This window comes from Sporobolomyces koalae (assembly GCF_050403365.1).
Source record: "Sporobolomyces koalae JCM15063 DNA, S_koalae_JCM15063T_v1_ctg4, whole genome shotgun sequence".
In the NCBI taxonomy this organism is placed as follows: Eukaryota; Fungi; Basidiomycota; class Microbotryomycetes; order Sporidiobolales; family Sporidiobolaceae; genus Sporobolomyces; species Sporobolomyces koalae.
Genome location: NW_027481767.1, coordinates 180,232 through 206,478, shown reverse-complemented (window position 1 = coordinate 206,478; position 26,247 = coordinate 180,232). Strand labels below are relative to the sequence as shown.

The 26,247-nt window shown below is 55.1% G+C and overlaps 10 protein-coding genes across 10 annotated transcripts; 3 read left to right on the top strand and 7 right to left on the bottom strand.

The window, feature by feature from the left end:
* Positions 1-43: 43 nt before the first annotated feature.
* JCM15063_000260 (uncharacterized protein) lies at positions 44-6,549 on the bottom strand (the record flags this gene model as incomplete). The annotated part of the gene is made up of 8 exons (XM_076676378.1): positions 44-397; positions 466-1,245; positions 1,311-1,423; positions 1,499-1,640; positions 1,697-4,210; positions 4,278-5,673; positions 5,735-6,353; positions 6,411-6,549. 8 exons carry the CDS (start codon positions 6,547-6,549, stop codon positions 44-46), a joined length of 6,057 nt encoding a protein of 2,018 aa, XP_076536359.1.
* Positions 6,550-6,931: 382 nt separating this feature from the next.
* YPI1 (type 1 protein phosphatase-activating protein YPI1) lies at positions 6,932-7,581 on the top strand (the record flags this gene model as incomplete). The annotated part of the gene is made up of 2 exons (XM_076676377.1): positions 6,932-7,160; positions 7,238-7,581. 2 exons carry the CDS (start codon positions 6,932-6,934, stop codon positions 7,579-7,581), a joined length of 573 nt encoding a protein of 190 aa, XP_076536358.1.
* Positions 7,582-8,071: 490 nt separating this feature from the next.
* JCM15063_000258 (glutathione S-transferase family protein) lies at positions 8,072-9,037 on the bottom strand (the record flags this gene model as incomplete). The annotated part of the gene is made up of 5 exons (XM_076676376.1): positions 8,072-8,219; positions 8,303-8,430; positions 8,506-8,538; positions 8,611-8,714; positions 8,791-9,037. 5 exons carry the CDS (start codon positions 9,035-9,037, stop codon positions 8,072-8,074), a joined length of 660 nt encoding a protein of 219 aa, XP_076536357.1.
* Positions 9,038-9,470: 433 nt separating this feature from the next.
* JCM15063_000257 (uncharacterized protein) lies at positions 9,471-10,680 on the bottom strand (the record flags this gene model as incomplete). Its single annotated transcript, XM_076676375.1, has 5 exons — positions 9,471-9,519; positions 9,603-9,735; positions 9,837-10,202; positions 10,277-10,475; positions 10,606-10,680. 5 exons carry the CDS (start codon positions 10,678-10,680, stop codon positions 9,471-9,473), a joined length of 822 nt encoding a protein of 273 aa, XP_076536356.1.
* A 256-nt stretch (positions 10,681-10,936) lies between these two features.
* Positions 10,937-12,567, bottom strand: JCM15063_000256 (uncharacterized protein; the record flags this gene model as incomplete). Its single annotated transcript, XM_076676374.1, has 5 exons — positions 10,937-11,575; positions 11,648-11,779; positions 11,850-12,139; positions 12,204-12,258; positions 12,337-12,567. 5 exons carry the CDS (start codon positions 12,565-12,567, stop codon positions 10,937-10,939), a joined length of 1,347 nt encoding a protein of 448 aa, XP_076536355.1.
* Positions 12,568-12,687: 120 nt separating this feature from the next.
* Positions 12,688-15,618, top strand: JCM15063_000255 (WD40 repeat domain-containing peptidylprolyl isomerase; the record flags this gene model as incomplete). The annotated part of the gene is made up of 13 exons (XM_076676373.1): positions 12,688-12,781; positions 12,841-12,972; positions 13,035-13,137; positions 13,211-13,443; positions 13,511-13,598; positions 13,672-13,777; positions 13,844-13,984; positions 14,065-14,416; positions 14,486-14,601; positions 14,660-14,775; positions 14,848-15,091; positions 15,179-15,378; positions 15,498-15,618. 13 exons carry the CDS (start codon positions 12,688-12,690, stop codon positions 15,616-15,618), a joined length of 2,046 nt encoding a protein of 681 aa, XP_076536354.1.
* A 360-nt stretch (positions 15,619-15,978) lies between these two features.
* JCM15063_000254 (uncharacterized protein) lies at positions 15,979-19,496 on the bottom strand (the record flags this gene model as incomplete). The annotated part of the gene is made up of 11 exons (XM_076676372.1): positions 15,979-16,106; positions 16,174-16,245; positions 16,308-16,379; positions 16,446-16,583; positions 16,650-16,698; positions 16,764-16,980; positions 17,179-17,358; positions 17,421-17,516; positions 17,587-17,610; positions 17,677-17,800; positions 17,864-19,496. 11 exons carry the CDS (start codon positions 19,494-19,496, stop codon positions 15,979-15,981), a joined length of 2,733 nt encoding a protein of 910 aa, XP_076536353.1.
* A 2,555-nt stretch (positions 19,497-22,051) lies between these two features.
* On the bottom strand, positions 22,052-23,198 carry JCM15063_000253 (translin; the record flags this gene model as incomplete). Its single annotated transcript, XM_076676371.1, has 6 exons — positions 22,052-22,182; positions 22,270-22,376; positions 22,485-22,546; positions 22,615-22,694; positions 22,751-22,969; positions 23,036-23,198. 6 exons carry the CDS (start codon positions 23,196-23,198, stop codon positions 22,052-22,054), a joined length of 762 nt encoding a protein of 253 aa, XP_076536352.1.
* Positions 23,199-23,368: 170 nt separating this feature from the next.
* JCM15063_000252 (AN1-type zinc finger protein) lies at positions 23,369-24,467 on the top strand (the record flags this gene model as incomplete). Its single annotated transcript, XM_076676370.1, has 3 exons — positions 23,369-23,437; positions 23,520-23,529; positions 23,593-24,467. 3 exons carry the CDS (start codon positions 23,369-23,371, stop codon positions 24,465-24,467), a joined length of 954 nt encoding a protein of 317 aa, XP_076536351.1.
* Positions 24,468-24,503: 36 nt separating this feature from the next.
* On the bottom strand, positions 24,504-26,018 carry JCM15063_000251 (uncharacterized protein; the record flags this gene model as incomplete). Its single annotated transcript, XM_076676369.1, has 6 exons — positions 24,504-24,629; positions 24,710-25,144; positions 25,233-25,249; positions 25,341-25,425; positions 25,491-25,571; positions 25,644-26,018. The coding sequence occupies 6 exons, from the start codon at positions 26,016-26,018 to the stop codon at positions 24,504-24,506; spliced, it is 1,119 nt and encodes a 372-aa protein (XP_076536350.1).
* Between the last annotated feature and the right edge of the window lie 229 nt (positions 26,019-26,247).

Sequence of the window (26,247 nt, the reverse complement as noted above, 5' to 3'; positions counted from 1 at the left end):
GGTCGGTTTCGCCCTGCGATCCCGATCCTGATCCCGCTTGGGCTTAAGTTTCTTGTGCTTCCTCGATCTCGCCTTCTTCCATCTCGCGCTCTTGCTCTGCAGCTGTCTCGGCAGCGCCGCTTTCCGTACCCTCCGCGCTAGTTGGCCGAGGTAAGAGCTCGACTTCACCTTCGTCAAAGATCTCGGTTCCGACGATCCTGCGCACCGCTGCGAGAACGTCCTCGTCCGGGACAAGGTTCGAAGGGTGACGATCGTGCATGAGCTTCGCAGCGTCTGTATCGAATCCTCGAGCGCCTAACGAAGTGCCTCGGCAGTGCATTGACTCGTCGACGGGCCCGAGGTTTTCGACGTGGAATCGCTTCATCGTTTCAGCAGCGATGACCGAGGTCAGGGCACACTGCGGAAATCGAAGACAACGCGACTTGAGCGAGAGCGTAATAACAGAAAGGAAGGACAAGGACTCACTGCCGGAACGAGGAACTCGTATGGATACGAGTGCTCGTTCAATTGCGACTTTATCCTCAGCCGGACGAAGTGGCACCGAGAGCGTGTCACAGGCGGACCGGAATCGCTGCTCGATATAGCCGAGGCCACTTGCGCATGATCGCCTACGTGGTGATGGTGTACACGAAGGCCTTGCCCTGTTCCGCTGTTTGCGACAGGTTCTTCGTCGTCCGTCATCTCTTGTCGCAATTTCGAGGAATGGCCACTTCTTCTCGGTTTCTTGGTCGGCGACTTGGGCTCTGACGCTGCAGCACCGTTCTCGATCGAGGCGCGCCCGCGCTTGCCTTTGCCAACAGGCGCTTGAGGCGCCAATTCTGGAGCAGGAGCCGCACTCGAAAGTCGAGGGGATCGACGCAGGGGAGACGAGGTGTCGGAGGTTTCGTGTGATAGGAGAGATTGGCCAGCTTGAGGTAGCGAGGTAAGATGTCGACGAGGTGATCGACGTTTGGGAGACATGCTTTCTCGATTTTCCGTTCTTTCTTCGCCGTGAATCGCCTCGGCGTGCTGGACGGGGGCTGTCGAAGCTTGCGAGCCTGGAACGGTTTCTCCAACGTCACGAGCTGTCTCAGCGGGCGTGTGCTCGTTGTGCTGCATAGTTTCTTCGAGACCCAGGGCGTCCTGCAGGACTGCCTCCTCGAGCTCTACTGGTGGTATGGTTGGAACCGGAGCGATCGCTGCGGCAAGTGCTTCAACGGCCTCTTCAGCGATATCATCGTTCAGAACGGTGTTATCCTTTTCCAGCTGCACAGGAATGAATGCGTCAAGTCAGCAAAACGCTTGTCGTAGGCGCTGACGCGTAAACGCACCTCTTGCCCTTCAGATCTGATCATGTCGACGACGGCATCATGGTCGTCGTTCTTGTCGACTGGCGATGCGGGAGCAGAAGAAACGTCACCAGGCCGAGCATCGAAAGGCTCCGCTGCGGTGTAATCTGTGTCAAGTAATGTCAGTATTCCTACATTCGATTGATCATCCATTTCTGATTTAGACTCACCAGACACTGGCTCGTTCACCGCGGAAACCGATGGATCAGAGCCAAACTCGATCGGCTCGCTAGGATCCCATACTCCCGGTTGCGAAACATCGTGAATGCGCAGAGGCGAGTGATGCCCGAGGGCGTCGTCATAAGGAGACTGCTGTAAGGTAGAAGATCAGAATTATACAGGCTGGCAAGAATGGGATCAAATCGTACCTCGGCTTGATTCTCGCCACTACCGTCTATATGTCCGCCAGGTTCTCGCGGGCCACCGTCTACAGGATCCGGACTATCGCGACGCAAGAGTTCGGTCGAGCCGTTGAGAACGGTTTCATGTTCCTCCTCGTCGGCACTGTTGTAGCTGATTGGTTCGGAGGATGGCGCTTCAGACGCAAAGCGGTTGCTTTCCAGCTCCTCCAGAATATTTTGCTCCCTCAAGGCCGCCTTGACGGAATCGAGGTCGATCTCTTCGATATCGCTTCCCGCGGTTTCGGCATGATCTCCGTCCGGTTCAAGCATGTCTTCGTCTTCGTCTTCTACCTCATCGCTGTCGCTGTTCATCACGATCGTCTCGCCGAAGTCATCCGCTCCGCCTGAGAAACCGAGGACTCCCCCTGACCGCTTGTGCGGACTCAGCAGCTCGTGCGCCACTTCAGCGTCGCTCGCGTCATCGTCGGAAGATGACGAGAGATCTTCGAGATACTCGTCTGCGTCGAATCGGATCTCGTCCGCAGCCGGAGACACGGCGAGTTGCTCTTTCGATTCCGGAACCTCGAGGGTGCTGGATGGCTCGGCGGACGCCTTGGTGTCTTCGCCCGCTGTCTGTGCTAAGGCAGCTGCATTTGGTGATCCAGGAGACATTGGAGACAGAGGTTGCACCGGCGGAGCGATTGCAGAATTCTGAGGCGGAGCTGTGCCGTTCACGATCATCGAATCTTGCGAAGCGATGGAAGGAGCCTCGAGAGGCTTGGCCTGTGCGAGATCTGTTCTTGACCCAGGAGGAGTCGCCACAAACGGCTTCACTTCATTCGTGGAAGCCTGCTCCGGTTCATCGTCATCGACAATCGTCAGGCCACCTCCAGGCGCTTCCGAGCCTGCCTCGAAATCATCCGCCTCTTTGGGTTTGACTTCCTGTGAAAGATCGAGCATCTCTCCGTAATCATGAACGATCGGGACCTCATCTTCCCGCGCCGACTCGATCTCGGGTTCGAGTTCCTGGTCCCGCTCGGGCCGCTCTACCGGATCGTCCACACTAGTCGTCACCGCTGGCGGCGCGGGCAAGTTGAGAGGCGCATCTAGAGACGGTGCTGGACCATCGGGCTCGTAGCGGAAGTGGGAGGAGAAGCGGGAGAGATCTGGCCCCGAAGATCGAGCTATCGCAGGGACGGAAGCCGCAGGCAGAGGTACGAAGGGGGATGCGCTTTTGGTAGCCGTCTTCGATGGTGACACCGTCGTGTCGGGCCTGGCGGCTGTCGCGGACAACTCGGGCTCAATCATACTGGCCGAAGCGGTCGGGGAGACATCGGCCTTGGCGTCACGTCCTGCGGAAGATCCCTCCAGGTCGGTTTCCATCGCGTCAGGGTCTGTTCGAGTGACCTGATCCGCAGCTGGGACATCATTTGGCGATGTCTTCTCATCACAGGTCAGATCCTCGTCCTTTCGGGATGATGGCAGTGGTGTCGTTAGGTCGGACTGCGAAGCGCCCGGTGCTGAAACCTCGAAGGGCGCATCGTCGTCGTCAATGACCGTCATTCCGCCTTGTTCCGCTCTCGCTGACACTTGATCGACTTGATCAGCCTGTTCATGCATCGTCGAATTCACAGTCGTTTCTTGTCCGGTTGGAACGCTCTCCGGTGCTTGTTCGTCGGCTCGTACGAACTCAGGTTGTAGCTCCTCATCCATACGGCTGGGCTCGACAGCTTCGTTGAAGCTGGTTGCAGTTGCAGGGCCTGGAGGAAGATTGATCGGGTCGTCGAGTTTGGGCTGCGGAGCGTCCTCATATCTGAAGTGGGAGGATAGCTGGGTTTCGGGATACTCTTCGAGGGAAGCGCCGATGCGTAGGGAGGGATGAGGGTCTGATGCCGAGTGAAGGTCGACGAGGTGCGAAGCAATCGAGATGACCTGATCTCGAACTTGACGATCATGCGCGTCCAGCGCTTCTTCGTCCTCGACCGGCGGAGGAGATCCAGCGGAGAATGCTGATCGGTCAGGCGAAGGCGGCGATTCCGACACTTCCTCGTCGAGGTCATCGGCAGCCTGACTGTCTTGATTTTGCTCTTCTCCCTCATCCATTCGCACGTCCATATCCGATCCTTCTCGTTGACCTTCTTCTTCGTCGTCGTCATCTTCGTCATCTTCGTCGACGAGTTCTCCGCCCTTCAATTGATACACGTCTTGAGTATCCTGGATTTGGGTTAGAATGCGCTTGAACATCTCGCGCGAACGTGCTTTCCGTAACTGCTGACCGAAAACTTCGAGTAATCGTTCGAGATCGGGAAGGTCGTAGTCGAACAAGAGCTCGGGTCGCCACGGGAAATCTTCGTCGACATCCTCGTCTGCTTCTTCCTCCTCGTCCTCGCCATCGTCGAAATCGCCTTCCGACAATTGCCGCTCTTTCTGCTCTTCTTCGTCCGACAGGGCGAATTGAGCAGGATCGTTTGGTTCGACAGAGGGCGAAGGCAGGGCTTTGCTTTTCCCTTTCGCTTGCCACGGAATGCGAGGGCCGAGATCCTGTTGCGATCAACTTGAATCAGCCGTCAATCAATGTCGGGCAGGCTAAAGACATGCCTGGAATTACCTCGGAATCTTCGTCCTCGTACAACCCTTTCTTTTCGTGATCTTCGTCGTCATCGGACTCGAGTTCAGCTCCAGGCGCAACTTCGTCCGCTGGAACCCCCTCGCCAAAGAATTCCTCCTCTTCTCGTTCTGCTTGACCCGATCCTTCCCGGGATCCTGCCCTATCGTCATCAACCGTCTCCTCCGGTTGCTCAACTTTCATCTCGTATGCGACTCCGTCTTGCAACTCGACTTGGGCTGTTGGCTCCGCCTGATCCGCTTCGTCCTCTTCGTAGCCTTCGAAGGCGGAAGTGAGCTCGTCTTGCAACAGCGGCAACCTCTCGAGCTCTTTCCTCCTGACTTGATCGACATCGAGCAATTCTCCTTCGGGCGACTCGCCAGCTGGAGAGTCGAGGTCTTGGAAAGTCGGGAAGTTTGGGGCTGTGGATTGCGTGACAGGGATCAACGCCGACAGCGGCATCGCGGATTGATCCTGTGCTACAACTTCGACCGTACTTGAAGGGACAGGATCCGGGACTGCGAGGTTTTCGGCCAGGACTGCAACAGATCCTGAGGCAAGTTCTTGGCGATGGAGTTCGATTTGGAGAATCTCGTCAAGAGGATCTGTGAACGATTTTGGGAGTGCGGGCGTGCCGAACGAGCCTGTCGCTTGTTCAGGTTGTTCCTCGTCAGTAAGTGCGATAGCGCCTCGCGCTCCGTCATCCTCGAGTTGCGCCCGGTCCATCGTTTGCTCTTTTTGAATCGCCTCGTGCTTCTCCTGTGCGACTCGGTCGGCTTCCTTGACGCTCTCGTCGACGAGATCTTCCAAAGTCAAGCCGTAGCTAGTCCCGACTCCGACGAAGGGTTCTTCCTCTTCCTGTGCAGGCAAGAACTGGAATTCCTGCTCGCCAACTTCCAGTTCTTGTCCGAACCCTTGCTCTTCCTCGTACCCTCCAAAGTCCACCCCATCTGCCTCGGGGTAATGGATCGGTCGGCCGAAAGGATCTCGCGTGACTTCTCGTTCCGAATCGTCAGAGTCTTCCGCTTGTCGAGAGTGATCGTGTCCACGATTGGTCTGAGAGTCAATGATCGTGTCGAGTACCTCCTGGTAATCCAGCTCTCGAGATTCTCCTTCTCCTGACGCGCTGATCTCCGGGAATGCCTCTTCGCTTTGAACAAACATGTCATAGTCTGGTTCTCCAGTAGCTGACGATGCGACTGAGCCATCCTGTCGCGGCCTGAACAGTGGAGATTGTTCCCTCCCTCTAGACTCGGTCGTGAGCGCTTCAGGAGATCTAGAAGCTCGTGGTTTGCGATGAGATGGAGGCGGAGAACTGTATTGACGCGCTCGACGATCTGCCGGAGCTTTCTGTAGCTCGAGAGTTTCTGGACTCGGCGATCGAGAGGAAGAGCTCGACCTGCGGATCATGTAGTAGATGAGACGGGTCCTTGTGATAAAGTGATCAAAACGCGACTCACTGGCTTTGATCGTCATCGTCCTCTTCGTCCTCGTCTGCAGAATCTTGAATTGTTCCCTCGCGAGTTGATCCTGATCGTTCTCTAGACGAGACCGTGTCGCTCCTGGTCGATTCTTCGTATTCTTCGCGCAATTCGTCTTGCTCCTCTTCGTCGCTGTCGAGCACGATCATCTCGACCGGTTCTCCAGTAGATTTGGGTCGTTCAAACTTGAGAGGCTCTTCGTCCGACTCTGGCGCATGTTCTCGGCTCTCGTCCGAATCGTCTTCGGATTCCGTTCCGGACTCTTCTGCCTCTTCGTGATCGTCTGTCGTGTGTACCTGTTTGACTTCTCCAAACACGTCCTCGATCTGATTCTGTTCTCGCGCTTGTCGTTCGGCTTCGTGTTCGTCTCGGATCCGTTGTCGCGCGTCTCGCTCTTCCTTACGACGTTTGCGTTCGACGTTTGGATCGAGAGCATCCTTGACCTTGGCTTTCACTCTCGACACGAAATCGTCGAAATCACTCGCCGAGAGTTGATCGAACGGATTTCTCGTAGGTTTCCGTAGGATCGAACGGTGTGGACCGATTCGGGACGAGCGTTGGGAATCGTTGATCGAGTACGGAGAGTTGTGCGGTGCAGCTAGAGTATAGAGACCCGATCTCGCGGAAGGTGGAAGTGCAGTGGATCGAGGAGTACTTAGGATGGACGAGCTGGTACTCGCAGGAGTGCCCCGCAAGGTGGTGAGAGGATACGGCGAGAATCGCGGGGTCGACTTTGCGTTTGAGTCCGGTTGTCGACGTGCGGTCGGTGGAGCTGCCAGAGTCGAGCGCGACATGATCTTGGTATGTTCAAGGCTGTGGGGAAGTATGCGGTTCAGGACGTTCGTTCTGAGCCCTGCGCCATCCTATTTCATAGCGCTGATGTTGGGCCAAAGGATCAGTCGACTCACTGCACAGGTGGTCTGATCCGTCGAGCGCTAGTGGAGAAAGCTGCTGTTGACGTCGGCTCGCTCCCGTTCGCCAGTTGCTCCTGTCCAGTCGAGCGGTTCGGAAGTAGAGGCCCGCAACACGACGCCGGCGCTGTGTGATGCGGTTCGAGTACGGCCGTGTGCGAGTCAATGCGGTGCAGACAAGAGACAGGTTCGAGCATCGCTTGACGACATCAATCTCCTCTCTCTCTCTCTCGAAACCACTTCAACGCCTCCGAAATACCGCAGCATGCAGGCGACGAGACCTTCTCAGACTGCACCCGCGTCCGATGGTTCACGTACTCAGACCATAACTGGAACTCCCACTCAACCCGACGCTGCAGCTTCATCGACTCGCGACTCGGCTCCTTCAATCGACGGCGTCCTTCGATTGCGTGGCAGAGCTCTCCCGAACCAACGTGTGCAATGGACCGAAGGGACCGTCGACAACGAGTTTCTGAACCGCAACAAATCGAAAAGTATTCTCCCAGTCTTTCCCCTGTTGCGCGCAACCTTTCTTTCGTTTTTGTTGACCTCGTTCTTCCCCTAATTCTAGTTTGTTGCATCTATCACAAACCGAAAGAGTTTGACGAGTCTTCAGACGAATCGACGGATTCAGACTCGTCGATTGGATCCGCCGACTCGAGGGAACCGAACCCTCATCGTCGTGCTCGTCGACGACCTCATCACCATCATGACGACCACGACGACGGCGAATGCAACCATTCGAACGAATCTCATCGAGGCCCAACGACGAACGCCAGCAGTACGAGCGAGACGGTGGTCGAACTGCCCCCGAAACCGGTTCCGAACGCGTACGAACGACAACCTGCAGCTGACAAGGGCAAACGCAAAGGTAAGGTCAATTCTTTCATGTGCGCTTGTGACGATCAGAACTAACCGCGGAAACATCTCACAGCCTGAGTGTGCTTTGGCTATCATGCGAATATCCTTTGTTTGTGTATACTCTCTGGTCGGGCATTCTAACCTCGTACCCTTTCTTGCTGTCGACTCTCTCGTACCCTTTTTCTTTGTCTGTTGTTATCATTTCCGTCCTCTAGATAGACTTGTTGACGAGAAACTACTGTACTCCTCCCTTCTTTTTCCGTCTCAAGGCTTCCGCGAGTCTCGGACCAGCCAAGCACCTCGAGACCGTTTTCTTCTTTTTCCCACGACAACTACATGGAGGCGAAATCTCTCATGGTCCGAACGTGCCACGATATTTGCACCGAACCTCCTTCGTTCTCAGGAGGAGAAAGCACAACGTTGGCCTTCGACGAACAAACGAGGAACATGTAAAATGTACTTCATGGTACGCAATTTCACTACTCTCGATGAAGAAAACAGAGATGCTCCAAATCTGTTTCCCACTTTGGTTTGGTTTCTCTTTTTACTTGGGGAGCGAATCCTTCTCCTTGAGGACTTCGGCAACATAAGGTTGTTCGAGCAACTTTTGGTGCCACTTGGTAACGCTCGGGAATTCTTTCTGTCCGTCAACTCCTTCAGGCAGGAGAGCGTGCAGACCAAAGTTGTTCCAGCTATCAAGAGCAGCCGTATCCCCCAGATGAGTTTCATGTTTCGCTTGTGTCAAAAGGAGAAGCAGGGAGCAAGAAAAGCGTACGTGATGAACGAAATGTCGGCGATCGTGAGCTTGTTGCCAACGAGCCACTCTTGCTTCGACAAGACCGACTCGAGGACCGACAACACACGTTGCACCTCCTTTGCGTATCGCTCGATACCGTATTGAATCTATTCAAACATATGACCCGTCTCGAGTTAGCGGGGAGAACAAGAGATAGAGAAGAGGGGAACCGTGCTCTTTACCTTCTCAGGTGCAAACATCTTGAAATGCGCGGCCTAATGAGTGTTTTTCGGAAAGAGGTCAATAACTAGGAATGCGACACTTGTGAAGGACAATGCTGGACGCACTTGGCCAAAGTAGGGACCTTGTCCCGAAGCTTGGAAGAAGAGCCATTGGTCGAGAATGGTTTCTTCCTCGATACCAGTCACGGTGAACTTCTTCTCCGCGTCATCTGTTCGGATTCTTCGCTGTCAACACATTTCATCGTCGATGGTGCGTGAAGAGATAGGAGAAATGGGGGGACTGACATTTGGCAACAAGGTACTTCAAGCACGCCTTGGACTCCCACACGACGAAATCGTTGTTCTGGTGATCGACGAGGGCCGGGATACGACCGTTCGGGTTAAGCTTGACAAACTCGGCAGCTTTCTGCTCCTGTTTGTCAAACTGGAGGTACTTGGTTTCGTACGACAGTCCGAGGGCTTTCAGGAGGAACGCGACGGTCCAACCGTTAGGTCCACCAGCGTGCGAGTAGAGAGTGAATTGAGCAGGCATGGTAGGAATCAAGTCGAGGTTTTTGGAAGGTGTGTATGGGAAGTGAAGGAGAGAGGGAGGGGAAGGGAGAGACGAGTGGGGATTTCATACGTGGTGCGCTTCGGACTTCGGAGCTAGAGGCTGACGTGTCAGCACATGCAGGTTTCGTAATCCGATCTCGAAATTCGCCCATTTTAGGCAAAAGACGCTTCCAATCCGAGACTGGGAGCTGGCACTACCTCGCTGGCAGATGCTCTCCGGGACCGTACAGTAACCAGTTCGAGCAAACCCCGCGTGATATTTCGTGCGCGTGAAGAGCAAAATTCGGACTTGAAGTCAAATCGAAGCGTGCACGTTCAAAGTCGCTCTGACCGGGTTCAACTCTCATATTCGTGTGAGGGTGTACTGATTGATGATCACGACTAGAATTGACTACAAATAACGACGTGGCTTTTTACAACTTGCTCGAAACGACGGAACCGCCATCAAGCGTGATGGTTGCCCTGATTCCAGAAAAAATCGCCAGGCTCGGTTATCCTGATCTCGACTAGACTCGCATTTAAGGACTTTCGAGAATTGGACGTACCCATTGACGTAAGCTCCAGCTCGAGAAGACAAGAAGATGCACGTTCCGGCAACATCTTCGGGAGAACCGATTCGGTGCAGAGGCACGTTCTGCACGATGACATCTCCTGCGGACTCGAGCGTTGCGGCCATCACTGTCGCGTGTGGGGAGACGAGAGCACGAGTAAATCAATAAACATTTTTGATGCGTTTACGTCGGTGGTTGCTTCGACAGAAGGAAAAAAATAATACTCACTCTTGGATTGGAAAGGACCACAAGCGATCGTGTTGGAAGTGATGCCTCTCTTGCCGAGATGGTTCGCGAGCACTCGACTGAGTTGGTGCAACGCAGCTTTCGATGCTGAATACGCATACGTCTCGAGTGCGGGAACCCGGATTCCATCAACGGATCCAATATTGATGATTCGTGCCGGGTCTTCCCAGGGTCCTTCCGAGTTGGCGTCGCTCGGAAGACTTTTGAGCATGAGCGGAGTGAGCTTTTGAGTGAGAGTGAACACGCGACGCAGATTGAGTCCGAGCACACGTTCCCAGGCCGCATCCGGGTACTCTTCGTACGGTGCGCCCCAGTTGTTGCCAGAGTTATTGACAAGCACGTTGATGTCTTGAGGAGAAAACCGAAAGTCAGGGCTGTGCTTTTTCGCACGAACGAGTGCGCTCTAAAAGAACGAGACTCACGCTTCTCACGCTTCTCGAGCTCCTTGACGAGTCCTTCGACACCCTCCAACTTGGCTAGGTCAGCAGGGATAGCGACACACGGGTTGCCCTTGACTCCAGGCAGTTTGTTCATCTCGTCGGCAGCTGCTTGAAGCGATTTGACATCTCGTGAGGCGATGTAGACTCTGGCAGCTCCAGCTTTGACGAAACCTTCAGAGATCTAACAAAGACGAGAAGGACGAGATGTTCAGTCACGAGGCCCCGGTTACTGTGGTGTACAGAGAGAGTCCGGGTCGACTGTGCGTGGGTCCCAGACTCAGCGTTTGGTGTTACGGAGAGAGTGCGCTCACCATACGTCCGATACCTTTACCACCTCCAGTCACAACGACAACCTTGTCTTTGACGCTGAACAGATCGGAAGACATGCTTTCTTCTAGATGTGGGGGGAATCTGACGATGCGCGCGGAAACGAGATGGAGTGTAGCTAACGAGCTGATGTATGAGTGACTGCGAGATTATAGACGAGCGCGCTGATGACTGCAAGAAGGAGGGAAGGGGAAAGGGAGAGGGGGAAAGCAGATCTCGGGAAACGGCTAGAATTCCTTGCCGACGCGACAGGGGTATCTTTTTGCTCGTTTCTTTCTCTTCCTCTCCCGAAGGAACAGTTGGGGCAACGGCAAGCTAGAACATTTCGTCAAATTCGAGTACGGTATCTCCATCCCCGTCCAGGATTTCGTTCAGAATTTCTGCGTCTTCATCTCCGTTCAATGCTGATTGCCAGTCGACAGATCCTTCTTCTCGGTAATCGATCCACTCGAAAGGATCGAGAGTCAGGTTCTGTTGAAAAGCGTCGGATTGGGTTGACAGCGCTTCCTGCTCGAGCTCGTTTTGGACCTCGAGTTCGAGCTCGAGCTCGTCGCCTTCAATCTTCTTTCGAGTGTTTCTCCTCTCGCGCTTGCTCCTGCGTTCACGGTGAGATCCTCCAGGCGAAGTATAACGAGGATTGTGTCTTTTGCCTCGGGCATGATGCGAGTCGTAGCTTGTCAAAGTCCCCTCGCAATCTCGTTTTCCTTCTCGACCTCGACGACTGCCGTTCGCTTTGTTGGAATTCGGTTTGTGAAATAGACTTTGAGACGCAGGGTCGACATTGGTGGGCTTTCGAGCTCGAGTTTCGAAAACGATGGGATCAATCAGATGGTGCTGCTTGGCGATCAGCAACAGGCCTTTCTCGATCGCCCCTCGAGGCGAACACTGAAGGGTACGAGTACAATCCGACAAAGTTGGGGTTGTCGACGAAGACGCAAACAAGGGCACGAGTTCCTGCGACGCCTCAACAAAATGTCTCTGTCAAGCGACGCTGAACCCCCGAGCATCTATGGTCAAGAAGCGTACTTGGCTGGAGGACTGAGAGTCTGACAAGTCATCAATGTTGAATTGCCCTGCTCGAACAAGCTTGGCCGGGTCGAGGATCCGTGCGAGCGTCCGGGCAATCGATTGGTGAGCCGCGAGATCGTGGGTCAACCGCTGCAAAAGACGATTGCTACAGTTTTTTGGTGATCACGAGAAGACACTGGCGCCAGCAGAGCAAGCGTACTTCGACCCAGAGCGGATTGAAGCACAACGGGAACGAATTCGCGAGGGCCTTGGCAAACCCAGCAAAGGTATCCTCGACGAGAGACGCGAGGGCAAAGTGCAGCAGCTGGGGAAGCGGCGCCATGATCTGACTCTCGAGCAGACTCGACTGGGCAGTAGCGTAGCAAGCGGTGCGAGCGGAACAGACCTCGAGTAAAAGCTCGAGGCTATCGAGAGCAGCCGTGGGAGTTGCAGCAGAGTCGATCACGAGGGTGTGCAAGCGGGCTGCACGGCTAGCGACGTACAGAACGACTGTTGTGCGGCAGGTTCAGCTCGAGCAGCAGCCGAGTTGGGGAAGTAACCAGACTCGATACACCGAATGCAGTCGCTTGCGGTTGGGCGATCCCGTCAAAGCCAATCTTGCCCTTGTGCTGCAGTGCCGATTTGGCCGTACCGGATCAGCACGACTCGTTCAAGCGACCCGAAGCGAGGAAAGGCGGGGACGTGACCTGATACAACCATGCAATCACGTGCCGCAAGAGAGCACTCTCGGGCAACCCGTTCGGGACTACACTGACATCGTCGACGCGGACTCGGATATCGAGAGCGAGTTGCGAGGTAGCATACACGCAGTTGGTCCCGAGCGAGCGCGGTACATGACAGGTGGCACTGAGCCGCACAGAGGGCGTGTCAATCTCGTCCAGAGCAGCGAGTGTCGAGTAGCGCCAGTCCGAGGCCATCCTGCGTGGTAGACAGTCAGGCCGAGTGGAGCGAGAGGGTGTCGAAAGTTGCGTCGCCGACGAGACGAGATTCGCTCAACTTGCTCACGCGTCGCCCTCTTCGGCACCGCAAAGACAAACATGGCTGCTGATTCCGATTCCGCCTCGAGCGCGCCAAACTCGAGCGAGACACTCAAGCGGAAAGCGGATGAAATCGATCAACTCGACTTTGCACGTGAGTCGCAGCGCCATTCTCGCAGGGCGCTAGACCTACGACTGACAGCTTGCGTACAGCTCCAGCGAACGGCGTCGTCGATGTTGGCGCGGTCGATGTCGTCCCGGATCAAGACGACAGCGACGACGACGATGTGGGACCGATGCCTCTCCCGGCCGGTGCCGAGGGAGCTCCCACCAAGAAGCGCAAAGGTATGACGCAGCTTGACGAGCGAGCGTCTGCTCATGCTGACGGACGCTGCTTTCCGCGACAGTGCTCAAGCACGAACGCCTGTACCTCGACCGACTCCCGTCCGCCGACCGCTACTGGAAGTCCTTTATGCACCGCGACCACCTCTCCCAAATTGCAGTCACAAAGTACGTCACTCGAACCTCTTTGAACCGGAGAATTACTCACGAGCTCACCTCCGGGGTTTCGCTTCTGGTGCAGAACAAACTTTGTTCTGACCGCATCTCAAGACGGCATCCTCAAATTCTGGAAAAAGCAACCCGTCGGCGTCGAGTTCGTCAAGCTGTATCGCACCCATCTGAGTCCGATCGTTCACATTGGAGTGAGCGACGATGGCAAGAGTGCCGCCGTGTTGGGCTCGGATGTAGGCGGCAAGACTGCAGAAGGTCACGAAGTCAAGGGCAGCGCGAAAGTGTTTGATGTCGACAACTTTGGTCAGCCTCCCTGATGTGCCTTTGAGAGACTGCGAGATCAGAGACTGATTCGCTTTCCTGGCTGCAGACATGATCAACATTCTCAAACTCCCATACAACCCCCGGAAATCGTGCTGGCTCCATGGCGTGCACGACGCACGAACACTCCTCGCCATGTGAGTTGAACATCATTAAGCCTTTGTCAGCATCCCCCAAGTCGAATCTACTGACTTGCTTGTTTGACTGCAGCACCGACTACGACTCGTCGGCAATCCGGATTTATGACGGTCGAGGGGACGGCAAACCTCTGCACACGATCGATTCGCTCCACCGCAAGAGCGTGCATCTCATGACTGTGAGCAGCTAGTCCTTGCCCTCTCGCGCAAGACTTTCTCTCACTGCTATTCGGCTCGCATTTCAGTACAACCCGAAATACAACACGGTCATCTCGGTCGACGTCGGAGGCATGATCGAGTACTGGGAACCGAACGAACCGTTCGAGAAGCCCGATAGCGTCGAATGGCAGAACAAGTCGACCACGGGACTGTACGAATTCAAAAAGGTAACAGAAGCGTTGTCCTTCCTTCATCGCTATGAACGTATCCCTATCACTAACATGGTGTTTGCTCCTGTCTAAACAAGACTAAATCGATACCCGTCGCGCTCTCCCTGTCGCCGACCCACGATTCTTTCGCCCTCCTCTCCCTGCCTTCTCTGCGCGTGACCATCTTCTCGTTCCTGACCGGCCGCCTCATTCGAGCGTACGACGAATCGCTCGAAGCAGTGCAAGAGATGCAGCAAGCGGGGACCCTCCCAACCGGGATCGAGATCGACTCGATGGAGTTTGGACGAAGGCTCGCGATCGAGAGGGACGTTGAACGCCTCGCACTCGAAGGAATCGAAGAAGGGAGGACAACGGGTGCGACTGTTGGCAACATTGCATGGGACGAAGGAGGCAAATTCGTCATCTACCCAACTTTGCTCGGTATCAAAGGTCAGAGAAAGACTCTTGTTGCCCTGGGTTTGTTTACAACGTGCTAACAGCTTTTCTTGCGATTCGTAGTCGTCAACACCGTCACGAACAAAGTGTCACGTATGATCGGCAAAGACGAAACTGTGCGATTCCTCAATGTCTCGTTGTACCAGGGACTCCCGACGAAAAAAGGCGTCACAACGATCGTACGTCTGTTCTCGTCAAGCGTTTTGTTTCCTCTTGACATACTCGATTCCGTGACAGGCCATGGCGACTTCTGAGAACCCTCTTTTGCAAGACAAGAACGAACGAGACCCAACTCTGTTCTGCACTGCCTACAAGCGAAATCGATTCTACATGTTTACCCGATCCGAACCCGAGTGCGCTCTTTTTTCAAGTCGGTCCTTTTCAAATGAAGCAGACGGTAATTGATGCTCGAATTGACTCGACAGGGACAAGGAAGGAGAACGAGACGTCTACAACGAGAAGCCTACTCGCGATGAAATGTCGACTGCAGCTCCCGTCATCGCTCAAGCAGGACCCCTCGGTCGACGTGCGATCATTCACACGACCAAGGGAGACATCTCGATTGACCTGTTCCCAGACCTGACCCCGAAAACGGTTGAAAACTTTGTCGGACTCGCTCGAAAGAACTACTACGACGATGTCATTTTCCATCGAGTCATTCCCAAATTCGTATGTTTGCTCCAAAATCCCTATATCTCCGGTGTCCTCCGAACCTCGTTCAACTGGAAACCCACCACTAACTCGAACCTGCTTCAGATGTTGCAAACTGGAGATCCACTTGGAGATGGAACCGGAGGAGAATCTCTGTGGGGGTCCACGTTTGAAGACGAGATCGTTCCTTCCCTGCGACACGATCGACCCTACACGCTCAGTATGGCCAACGCAGGACCGAAAACGAACGGGAGTCAATTCTTCATCACGACAGTCCCGTGTCCTTGGCTCGATGGCAAACACACGTGAGCTTTTTCTCGCAATCTATCATCCTGCGCTCGAGATCACAATACCCTCCCAAAAACACTTTCGAGGTATCACATACTGACCGGAAAGACAATGGTGTCTCGAACACGCTTAACAGGGTGTTTGGTCGTGCTACTTCTGGATTCGAGACGATTCACGATATCGAATCGGTTCGAACCGACAAAGGAGACAAACCTTTCGACGACATCAAGATTGTTAGTATCGACATTGAAGCCTAAAAGGAAACTTTCGATCAAAAATCTTCCTCTTTGTGATGTTGGTCCGCGACGAAAAAAGGATTTAGGGGCCTGGGCGTCATTTCCACTGCAATTTCATCGTGGTTCCCAGCTCACAGAGACACACACGACGAGAGAGAGACAGAGAGACCAACGGTTGCTATGATTGAACACATCCGACAGAGAGAGGCAATTCCAAGAACGACGAGTGGCCCGAGCAAAGAAGGCGAACGCCTAAAACGAACAAGCGAAGGAGACGGGGATGAAACTGCTGCATAGATCTATTGGAGTACGGGGCAAAACGACGAGATACTGCTAGGTACGAAGAGAAAGAGGGAGAGAGGGAAAACAGGGTTATACTGATCACATATTGAAGGCAGGCGGGTACGAAACGTGGTCGTAATGCGAGTAATGCTGAGGTTGTGAGGCGTAATTTGGGGGAAAGTCTTCCTGGCTGATCATCTTGATGTAGACGACCCAACCACGGAGTACTGAGAGGGATCATTGTCATCGTCAATCTGGGCTCCGAGCGAGAAGGGGAAGAACATGCAAACTCACGTTCTGGTGGCAGATAACATTCTCGCAGAGGCGCGAAGCACTCGCGTCTGCTGTCGGGATGCGTGGTCAAGACTAATTTTTGGCCGACGGATTAGTTGTCGCGTCTTGACCGAGACGGGAGGAACAGAACGCACAGTCTTCGAGAGGGATGAACCCGCGTCGAGTTTCCACTCGACTCATGATTCGGCTGTCGCGCTTTGTCATGTCTGCATGGGAGTATCCGGTCCCACGTCAGCCGGGCAGGCGTGAAAGTGAGATGATATGATACTCACGCATGGTCCATGCCTGAGTGAGGGGCGGGTACGGGGGCAAACTACGTGAAATGCGCTCGGCATTCATCGCAGCGAGGTCGTTGTGAGCTCGCGCAATGAGAGTTTGCAGTAGACGAGAGGTGGCATCGTAGGCTTCCCCTGGAGATTGCCAAAGCATCAGGACCTGTCCTTGCGGAAAAGAGTGCGAACAAGCAGTGAACGAACCTGCTCCAGTCGGAACGGTGAGAGCAAGGTGCAAGACACCGTCTCGCAGCTGCACGTCACGAAGAGCCATATCAATATCGGCAATTGCTTAACAGGTGAAGCGAAGTAACTTACGTCGTGCTCGGCAATGATGAATCCGCTCAGAGTCTTGCCTTCGCGGAATAGGACAGGACCTTGCGAGTCGAGATCAGGCGAGACGGATGCGGATTCGCGCGTTTTTGTCTTTGTAGTTGCGCGGCGGACAGGAGTACCATCCGCATTCAGGACCGGGTTCTTGGCTCGAGACTTCTTCTTGCGTACTGTCGGGGTCGACCACCGAAGGGCGATGTAGCTATAGACATTTCAACAACCCGCGTTAGCGTCGAAGCCAGCCGAACGGGGAACTAGAGAGGTTGCTTGCCGTTTCGTAGAAGCGGCTGATGTCGCCTCGATGTCGTAGCGGATCAGAGGGTCGTATGTGCTGCACAGAGCGTAAGGTCTTTAGTGTGGACTCCTCAGCACCTCAAATCACGAAGAACGCTTGACTTACGTCCAGCAATCGATGCACGCCTTTTCAACTTCTTCAAAGCTGCGCGCGATCGCCGAGACACTCTCGATCATGTCTGGAACAGCGAGCGTCGCAAGAATTGCTGAATTGTGGAGCTCGGCACAGATGGTCGAGACCCTATCGCGCTCAGTCTCGCTCAGTTGCGCGATAGGCCAAACATCGCTGCGGATCCAACAGGAAATGGTCAAACTTGTGAGAGACAGTAGGAATGATGGCATACTGACTAGTCCATTTCGTTGACTAGGCCTAAGCGGGTGTGCACGAGCTGACATGTGCGACGGCCATGAGGGAACATCTCTTTGCATCTCCATCGTCCGACTCTGCGATCGCGAAAGATCAGTCAATTGCGAATTTTGGAATGAGAAGGATCGTAGGCGAGAGACAACCTACCCCTTAGTACCTCCACCGCCTCCGCTGCAAAAATGTGCGAGCCTCAAGTCAGCGACATTACTTGTCGAAGGACCGGAACGAGCACCTCACCAGTCAGAACAGCGTAGGTAGCGTCCATCGCAATGCGCACATAACACCTCTATTGAGGCGTTCACAGCGTCTCCGGTGGCCAGGCAGAGCTCTCCGCTTGCGATCTCTCTTCGGCAGACGTCACCTGTCGGGCAGAGAAGAATATCAGCCTCAGTCGCTGCGCGGATGGGGGACGCGGAGAGCTCACAGCCAAGAAGCCCTTCTGTAACGTCAAGGACACTCGCTCTGCGCTTCTTCCCACTCATGAAGGCTTGCGTCGGAGTAAAGCCTGTGCGCGATTTCCCCGGCGGGGCAGGTGGAGGGCGAACATCGCTGCGCGAGAGATCCAATCCTTGGAAGCGATCGACCGCAGCGCTCAGCGTGTCTTCGTACACCGCCTCATCGCTATAGCCCGCGAAGGCGATTTCACGTTCTTTCCCGTTCGCGAGCGCGGTCGGGAGCGGTAGGCAGGTCGAGCAGACGAATCGTCCAACGTAATTTGTCGCGTCGTTGCCGCCGGCCATGTCGACTGCGCCGCCGCGCAGGGTAAGCTTACCAATGCCACCTCCGCACTGAGCGCAATTAAACTCAAGCTCGACTGCCCTGCGAGTGCTAGCCTGCATCATTGCTCGGCGCGCCTGCTTCTCGGGTGCTGTGAGACGACCAGTGATGTCGAGGGTGCCGAGCTGTTCTCGGTTCGCTGCCGCCTTCAAAACGACAGCACTCGGCTTTGAAGGATCAGCGGCTGGAATATAAGGCGAGGAAGGGTTCGAGCGTTGCACTGTTGGCGAAGAGCGACGGCGCGGCGAAGTCTGCGGCCTAGCAGTGTCGGTACTCGCCAGAGCGGAGGTGGTTGGAACCTGACCATTGGGTGGTATCGGTGCCGCCGAGAGATGTGCAGAGGGCATCGAATGCGTGTGGAATTGCGCTTGAGGGTGATGCAGGCCTGGCAGGAACGGGGCAGGTTGGGCTTGCGGGCCTGTAAAGTCCCGGAACGGCAGAGAGAGATCTTGAGCGGCCGCTACCGGTGGCGGCGGCTGAAATGGGTAGTGATGTGCATAGGGCGAAGATGTTGAAGTCGACGTCGCTGAGCCGAAGAATGACTGTTGAGGTTGCTGAGACGGGTCATACGCATGGCGCGCGCCTATCGGGGGCAGTATCTGACTCGCCGACGAGGGCGAGACCGACAGAGGCGATATGTAATTGCTGTCTATCGTGAGCGGCGAGTGCGAGAAGTGAGGAAAGTCCCCAGGCTGGCCGTCGCCGGGTCCGCCGAAAGGCGGCGGCAGGATCGCGCTCGCCCATGCCGCGCGCCTCGAGTCGGCCAGCACCTGTTCGCCCCACCCTGTGTGCTCGTGTACGATGCTATCTTCAGGCGTGCCTGACTCCTCTATCTTGGAGGATTTCCGCCGGTCCCGCGTCGACCACTGAGCGCGGATGGACGGGACCGGGCTGAGCTCGCTTGTGCGGTACATCGTCAGGCCATTCGGACGGCCCTCGCTGGCTCCTGGGTAGCCCGTATACGTGAGCGGTTGAGGCGCAGGAGGCGCGAGCGGCGGAGGCGGCAGAGGCGCGGGTGAGTACTGATTCAGACCCGAAGGCCGTCCCGAGAGGTCGATGGGGTGCATCAGCGGGTACGAGACGGCGTCGGCGAGAGGCGGGTACGACGGCGCGGAGTGCGCCCACGATTCTGGGTGCGGCGGCGGCGGAAACGCAGTCACGGGTGGGACGGCGGAGGTCGAGTTCGATGATGCTGATGAGGTGTTGGATCCGCCCGCGGGGTGCGAGCTGTGCCACGCATTGTGCTGCTCGTAATCGTCGGGCGGCGGTCGCGGCAGCATCGCTCGCCAGGTGCTCGTCGTCCCAAGCGAGTCGAGAAGGTACCAGTCGAAGTTCAGGCAGGTTGCCGCGCGCTCGCGCTGTGACTCGCCTGTGCAAATTCGCAAAAACCTGGCACCAAGCCAAACGCGCCGACGCATGCAATCAGCTTGTCTCGGAACTTCCGGCAGTCACCCGACCGGATCGCGCAAATAAAGATGAATAGCGTTGTCGATCCGGCGCAACGCAGGCGATTACTTTTTTCACGCCCCGCGCTGCGGGCCTCACTCGGCGTGGCGATCTCCGCTCGCCGTGGGCTCTTGAATGAGCCTCGTCTCGCTTCCACCGTCGCGGGCTTGCTCTCGAGTTGGCTTCAGTCTGACTCTTCCGCGCAGCCGGGCGCAAGACTTCGGGTGAGAAAAAAGAGGGACTTGAGGAACGCCAACACGCAATACCCCGGCCCAAATAGGCAAGAATCGCACAATTGCTGATCCGAGGCGATCCCTCTGAAACCACTTTACGTCCAGGACGGTCCTCGCTCGTTGATCCATACGCCATCTCGCGCGCCATCGCGGGACATCGCAGCTTCCGATATGCACACACTCGACCTTGGGAAAGTTGGGCGCCCGTACAGGGAAAGGCTCATCACGGCATTCGAATGCCAGCTCGGCGGACCTGAGGGCCCCGGCACAAAATCGATCAAGAGGAGCGTCCTCGGCTCGTGCGCTCGCGGCAGACCCATCGCTGCGCCGTGCCTTCAAAAATTAAAAAGCATCCCGCATCCGCGCATGACAAACATTTCCTCCTCGAACGCTGAATTGCGGTCCTGAGGCAGGACCACTCCTTCTCAAGCGACCAGAGTCCGATGGTCGGACATTCATAGATGCGTCAACCTGTCAAGCTACCAGCCCTCTGTCGACATTCGAGCTCTGACTGTCTGACCATGAATTGAAAGGGGATTCAGATTGACATGAGGCGAAGGGAGGGGGCCCGGGCACCCAAATTTCGCTGGGGAAGCCTCGGCGTTGAGCGCGAGCCGAAGAATGCCTGGATCAGTGAATCTAGGATCCTCTTCGGTTGCGAGCGCAACAGCGAACCGAGATGCGGTAGCTCCAGCCCAGCAGACGCGCGGCCCGAGCCACCTACTGTAGCTCAGCAGAAACCAGACGTGCGGTGGTCCCTTCTCACAATCAATCGAGCTCGCCTTGTTGCGAGACCGCTGAGGTGACGCGATCAGGCCCGCGGACTTGCGAATAAAAAGCTTTTGATCGAACTGAGTACTGTACTGTATAGTATAGTACTCCACAACTCGCTACGAGCAAAGTCGCAGCTGTCGCATTAATCTCGCAGCGGAGACTGTCTCTCGCACGGGAACGAAGAAGGCAGTTGCAGAGTTAGGCCACAGGAACGCGGAATCGTTAGGCGTCAACAGAACTGACTGAAGAAGGCTGTTGACAAGTATGGTCAAATCTAGGAGACAGAGAATGCACCGGCAGCGCTCGGCTCCCGTTTTCTCGGTCGTCTCGCGCTCGCCTTCCAGTAAATTGTTTTTTGGCCTTTGCGAATTGGCTGGCGCACTCATTGCAAATACTGTCGGCATCAGGTGGCGCAAGCGCAACGGGCGAGCGGCTCAGCCGCATTCTGACTCGTAGCATGTGGAAACCGTACAGGAAATCCTCTGCAGGAGAATAAGAATCGAGCAGCGAGGCGGATCCCGTGACTAAATTTGCACAGACAGGGCGATCTGAAAGAGACCGTTTCGGATTTGATGTCGACTGTATCATCCCTGAACCTGGCTGTGACGTGCAAGCTGTTTCGCGCGAAAGAGAGAGTGGGCAGCGAAATGAGAAGGTCTTGTTCAAGCCCGTGCGGTTGAGCTTTGCCACGCGTTTTACTGTAAAGTGGGTAGGTCTCCCCTTGACCAGGCACTGCATTCGCTGCTGCTCGCTCTCCCTTGTCTAGCGGACAAAATTTCGCGTCCTGTTGCGCAAAGACCGTCAAAAGTCGCAAATTGCGATCACATGCAAGTCCGGTGGATTGTGCAATCATCTGGGATTGCCTCACCGGAGAGTCTGGTTCATAGGATGGAGTGGGACTTGTGTACACCGCTCGGAAGAGCGAGAGGAGGTGGTAATCGACCGGTGCGTTTAACGAGGAGGGGGTTCGGGTCTCGACAACTGGCTCTGTAGCCAGACCCACCAGTGACCATCCCCAGCTTACTGCAACGGGCCCTGACGGTCGGAACAATATGTAGGCACGAGAGGTCTTGGACCGAACCGATGTAGCATCGCGATCACGGGCAGGCAGATTTGACAAGATCGTCCGAGAAAAACGAATGAGTCAAAGCGCGCACCGGGGATCTTCGGGACTCCGCAACGATGGCGGCCCTCTCCTCTGGTTCGCACAGATGAACCGATACATAGAGGTGATGCTGGAAGAGATACTCTACTGCTGCCCGCGCACGGGCTCGAGTGCGATCGTTCTCGGGTACGAGGTTTCGAGCAAAGGACCTTGATATTTTTTTCGTCAACAAAGCCTATCATACATAATCCTCGTGTCACCGTGCTCATGTAGGCGTTCATTCGGTCCTCACTCGTTTGCTTTCCCTCTCACCCTCCGACATCCCCGTAGGCTGCTCGCTGGCAGCAGCTGCACTTGTAGGTGAATTCACTTTCGGCAACAGACCTCGAAGCGACAAGTCGTACACGACTATCAGAGAGAGCGTCGATGGAAAACATCCCGGAACGTCAGTCGAATGATAGGGTCCGTTGACGGACCAGGTGAATCACCGCTTACCTTCTTCCAATCGCTTGACATCGTATTTGATACTGTCGAACCTCTTCCTCAGCGAGTCGTTCTTGAGGTTCAACAACCCGAAAGCATTTGAAAGCTCCTTGGCGAACCTGCAACGAAAAACGGTCTCGTGCGTCAGACTCGGGCGTCGTAGTGACCGGCACACACCTGTAGCCGCTTGCAGGTGCTATAGGCAAGTGTCAGAGAGTGGCGCGTACCGGGAGTATTGTACTGGTGCAGCATAGTCACCGAGGGTCACTCGGTTGATGGCTAGTCGTGACTGCAATGCCAGGCTCTCGTTAGTCATCTCGCCTCGATCTATCGGACACTGCAAACTGCGAGTCTCACGAGTTCGTTGACGAGCGAGATGAGCGAATGCAGGTAGTCTTCAGTCGAGAGGAAGAAATGGTCTCTCCATTCGGGATCGACTGCGAGAGGCAACGTCAACAAATAATTGGTTGGCAGGTGAACAGGTTGAACTCACTCTTGAGCTCTTGCGCAACTTGATCCTTGGTTACGACCTGTTTGCAGTCCGACTCGAGGAATCTTCGAAGAATAACGATGTAGGAACTCGTCTTGAGCGATTGCGAGAACTGGTCATTGTAGCGGTAGAACTGCTGAGACGGCACAAGCTCTGCGAGCTGCCCGAGCGCGGTTTGTAGTGCAGGTAGTAAAGGGTCGACAGATGCCAGTAGCTGCGGGACTGTGGCAGAGAGCAGGCAGGTCAGCGAGGACGAGACCAGTTTGAGGAAAGCGACCTGCGACTCGCTTTCTGCCGCAGGAGTCGAGTGGACCCTCGAGAGGACCGTGGTGAGGGGTCGATGAGCCTGTTCGATCAGCTTGGACTGCTCGCGAATGCGTTCACGGATGTCCTGGTCGTGCGAGAGCGTTTCTTGCAAGTACGTGAAATCGATCGGTTGCGAGCTTGTCATCGTGTCTGAATGATTCAGGTTTTGTTGGTACGATCGGATCGTGGCTGTCTAGGGGAATAGAGAGCCGAGGGTGCGAGTCTGGGTAGATGCAAGCAGGCCCAGTTGATTGATCAATGCCCCCTGTTTTCCGCCGAGCCTTTCCTCCCTCTCTTTCCCCTCATCATCTCATCATGGCGACAACACAAAGAGACCAGTCTTTCCTCGAGATCGGTAGACACTGCTCAGAGGCATCTTGTCGGGTCAGTAACCGCACTACCTCTCGCGTGGACCCCCTTCGTGAACCCCCGCTGACGAGTCCCTAATGTTATTATGCACGATCAGCAACTCGATTGTAAGCGCTCCTGAGGCTCGAACCGAACTGTACTACAGCCTGAGCCTAACAATTCTCCCTCAGTCCTCCCGTTCAACTGCCCTTCATGCCGACTCCCGTTCTGCGCGTCGCATTGGCGACCCCCTCTCGGTCATCCCTGTCAATCCTATGACCCGAACAAATACGACAACCGGATCCCGTCTTGTCCCTTGTGTTCGACTCCTGTCCCACCGCTCTCGACCGATCAGACCGAAGATCCGAATGTTGCAATGGACGCTCACTTCTCCGACTCCTGTCGCACACTCCATCCCGATCTCGTAGCCAAGACGAACAATGGTGGTTCTCGTTCTGGCAGGATCGAGGACAAGAACGAATGTCAAGTTTCGAAATGTCATACGAAATTGGTTGTCGTCAAAATCGAATGTCGAGAATGTCGAGGCCAGTTTTGTTCGACTCATCGATTCCCAACTGATCACAGATGTCAAGAACGTCGACAACTCAATCTTCGAAATCAACAACAGCAGACCTCGGTTCGAGGGAAACCTTTTGGCAATTTGTTTGGATCCAAGAGTGATTCGGGAACGAGGAAAGGGATCGGTCAAACGGGACTCGCAGCGTTACGTCGAGCCCAAGTGCAAGCGCGATTGGCTCTCGAGAACAATCCAGCTTCGGCGTCTATCCCTTCTGGAGCTCAGAAAGACACTGTTCGAGCAAAGGCTGCGACAACCGGGACATCACTCGAGAACGAATCAGCTCCTCGAGCGAAACCCAAAGTGGTGTCAAAGCGAGCTCAAGCCGAACAAGCATCTCAATTACAAGCGCTCGAGCACCGATACCGGCGAGGATTGTTGTCCGAGAACGACAAGATCAAATATGCACAATTGCAAGCCGAGCAAGCTCAATCTAGTGGTCGAAACGGTACCCACAAGAATAGCAAAGACGTGTGTGTGATAGCTTGAAATCTATTTCATTTTACTTTTCCTGGTTGTGCTTTCTCATGGCTCAAACTTGATCGTCCTGCCTTCGTTCGATGATTGGATCGCGAGTTCAATCACTTTGATCGTCAACGCGGCTTGTTCAGGTTTGACGATCAACTTGGTTCGGTCTCCATTCTCGATCGCCTGGAACACACGCGGTTCAAACCATCAACGTCACCTAAAGAGGAGAGGGTCTTCAAAGTAAAAGCAGGAGGAAAACTCACCTCGGCGACATTCTCGAACCAAGCCTTGTAGTTGCCCTGCTCGCTCGGAACTTCGATCGGAACCTTGCCGGCATCTTCAACTCGGTACAGTTTGCCATACCGGTCTTGACTCTCGATTCCAAACTTGGGATCTTGGACTGCAGTTTTGCCGAATTGCTTCAAGTGGTCTTCTTGAGGGTCGAGTCCGTACTTGACGAAACTCGCTCCCGTTCCTTTGACGAGGAACCTCTGTTGTGGGTTCAGCAACGAGAGACTCGAGGATTGAGCGGTTGCGATGAGGGGCAACGCTCGACTCGGACTTTGATCAGGTGCGGGCGAGTACTCGAGTTGGATCTTGAACGAGTCGGGAACGGAAGGGTTCCCGATCAAGCGAGAGTTGATCAACCTCGCTGTGACGCGGTCGGGAGGACCAAACAAGTCTACGAGTTGATCAACCTGGTTCCGAAGAAATTTGTCACACGTCAGCAGTGTTGACCGAGAAACTCTTTTCGCGCCGGCTCATCACGGACGAAGAAAAACCTACCAGGTGAGATCCAAGGTCTTATGTCGGCAAGAAGCACAAGAGAACGACAGGCAGCAAAGAAAGGTCAGTGACGAACTGGGCGGCGGAGTTGGTTCGAGGCTAGGTTACCATATGCGAGACCCGATCCGGGGAGGTCCTTCTCCTTCCAGACTTTGGTCACGGCCGCTTCGTTTCGGAATCGATCAAAGTTGGACTGTATCGAGTGCGAGGTCAATCGCGTAACAACTTTGGAATCGCGAGGCGAGATGGGTATATTACCTGGAACTCTGAGATCGCTCCGAACGAGCCGTCTGCGATGAGCTTTTTGATCGTGAGGAAATCTGCATCCCACCGACGATTCTGTCGTTGCCAAGTCGTTGTCAGTCGAGACAATTCCGGTGGTGACGGAAGAGAGAGCGAATGCAAGTGAACCTGGTACACGGCAAGAACCAAGTTCTTCTCGGTGGCCAACTGCGCGAGTTCGTAAGCCTCGGCCGACGTGGGCGTAACTGGCTTCTCGACGATGACGTGTTTGCCCGCCTCGAGGGACTGCTTGACAAAGTCGTAGTGGGTCGAGTTGATCGTCAAGACCCACACGGCATCAATGTCGGCGTCTCGCAACGCTTCGTCGAGCGTGGTGACAACCTTGACAGCCGAGCCGAACGCGTCGCGAGCCTTTGAGTGCTCGGGGGTGGCAGAGCGCTCGACGACGGTGTGCAGCTCGAACTGCGGGAGCGCTTGGAGGAACGGGCCATGGAAGACGGTGGCTGACATGCCCATGCCAACAACGGCAATTCGGATCGGCATCTTGATGGTAGAGTACGGTAGGCGCTGGTATAGTCAACGGGAGATGATGTGAGCGGTGGTCGCGGCGTGGAGAAAACCTGGGGTCGACTCGAGTGGGGGTACTCGGCGATTCGAGAGGAAAGGGGGTGCGCCAGCTCACCTTGAGTCGAGAGTGACAAAAGAGGTACGAGCGCAACGTAGCGACCGCGACGAGGCTTCGAAATTCGGGCGAGTCGAACGCGCGCCGCAG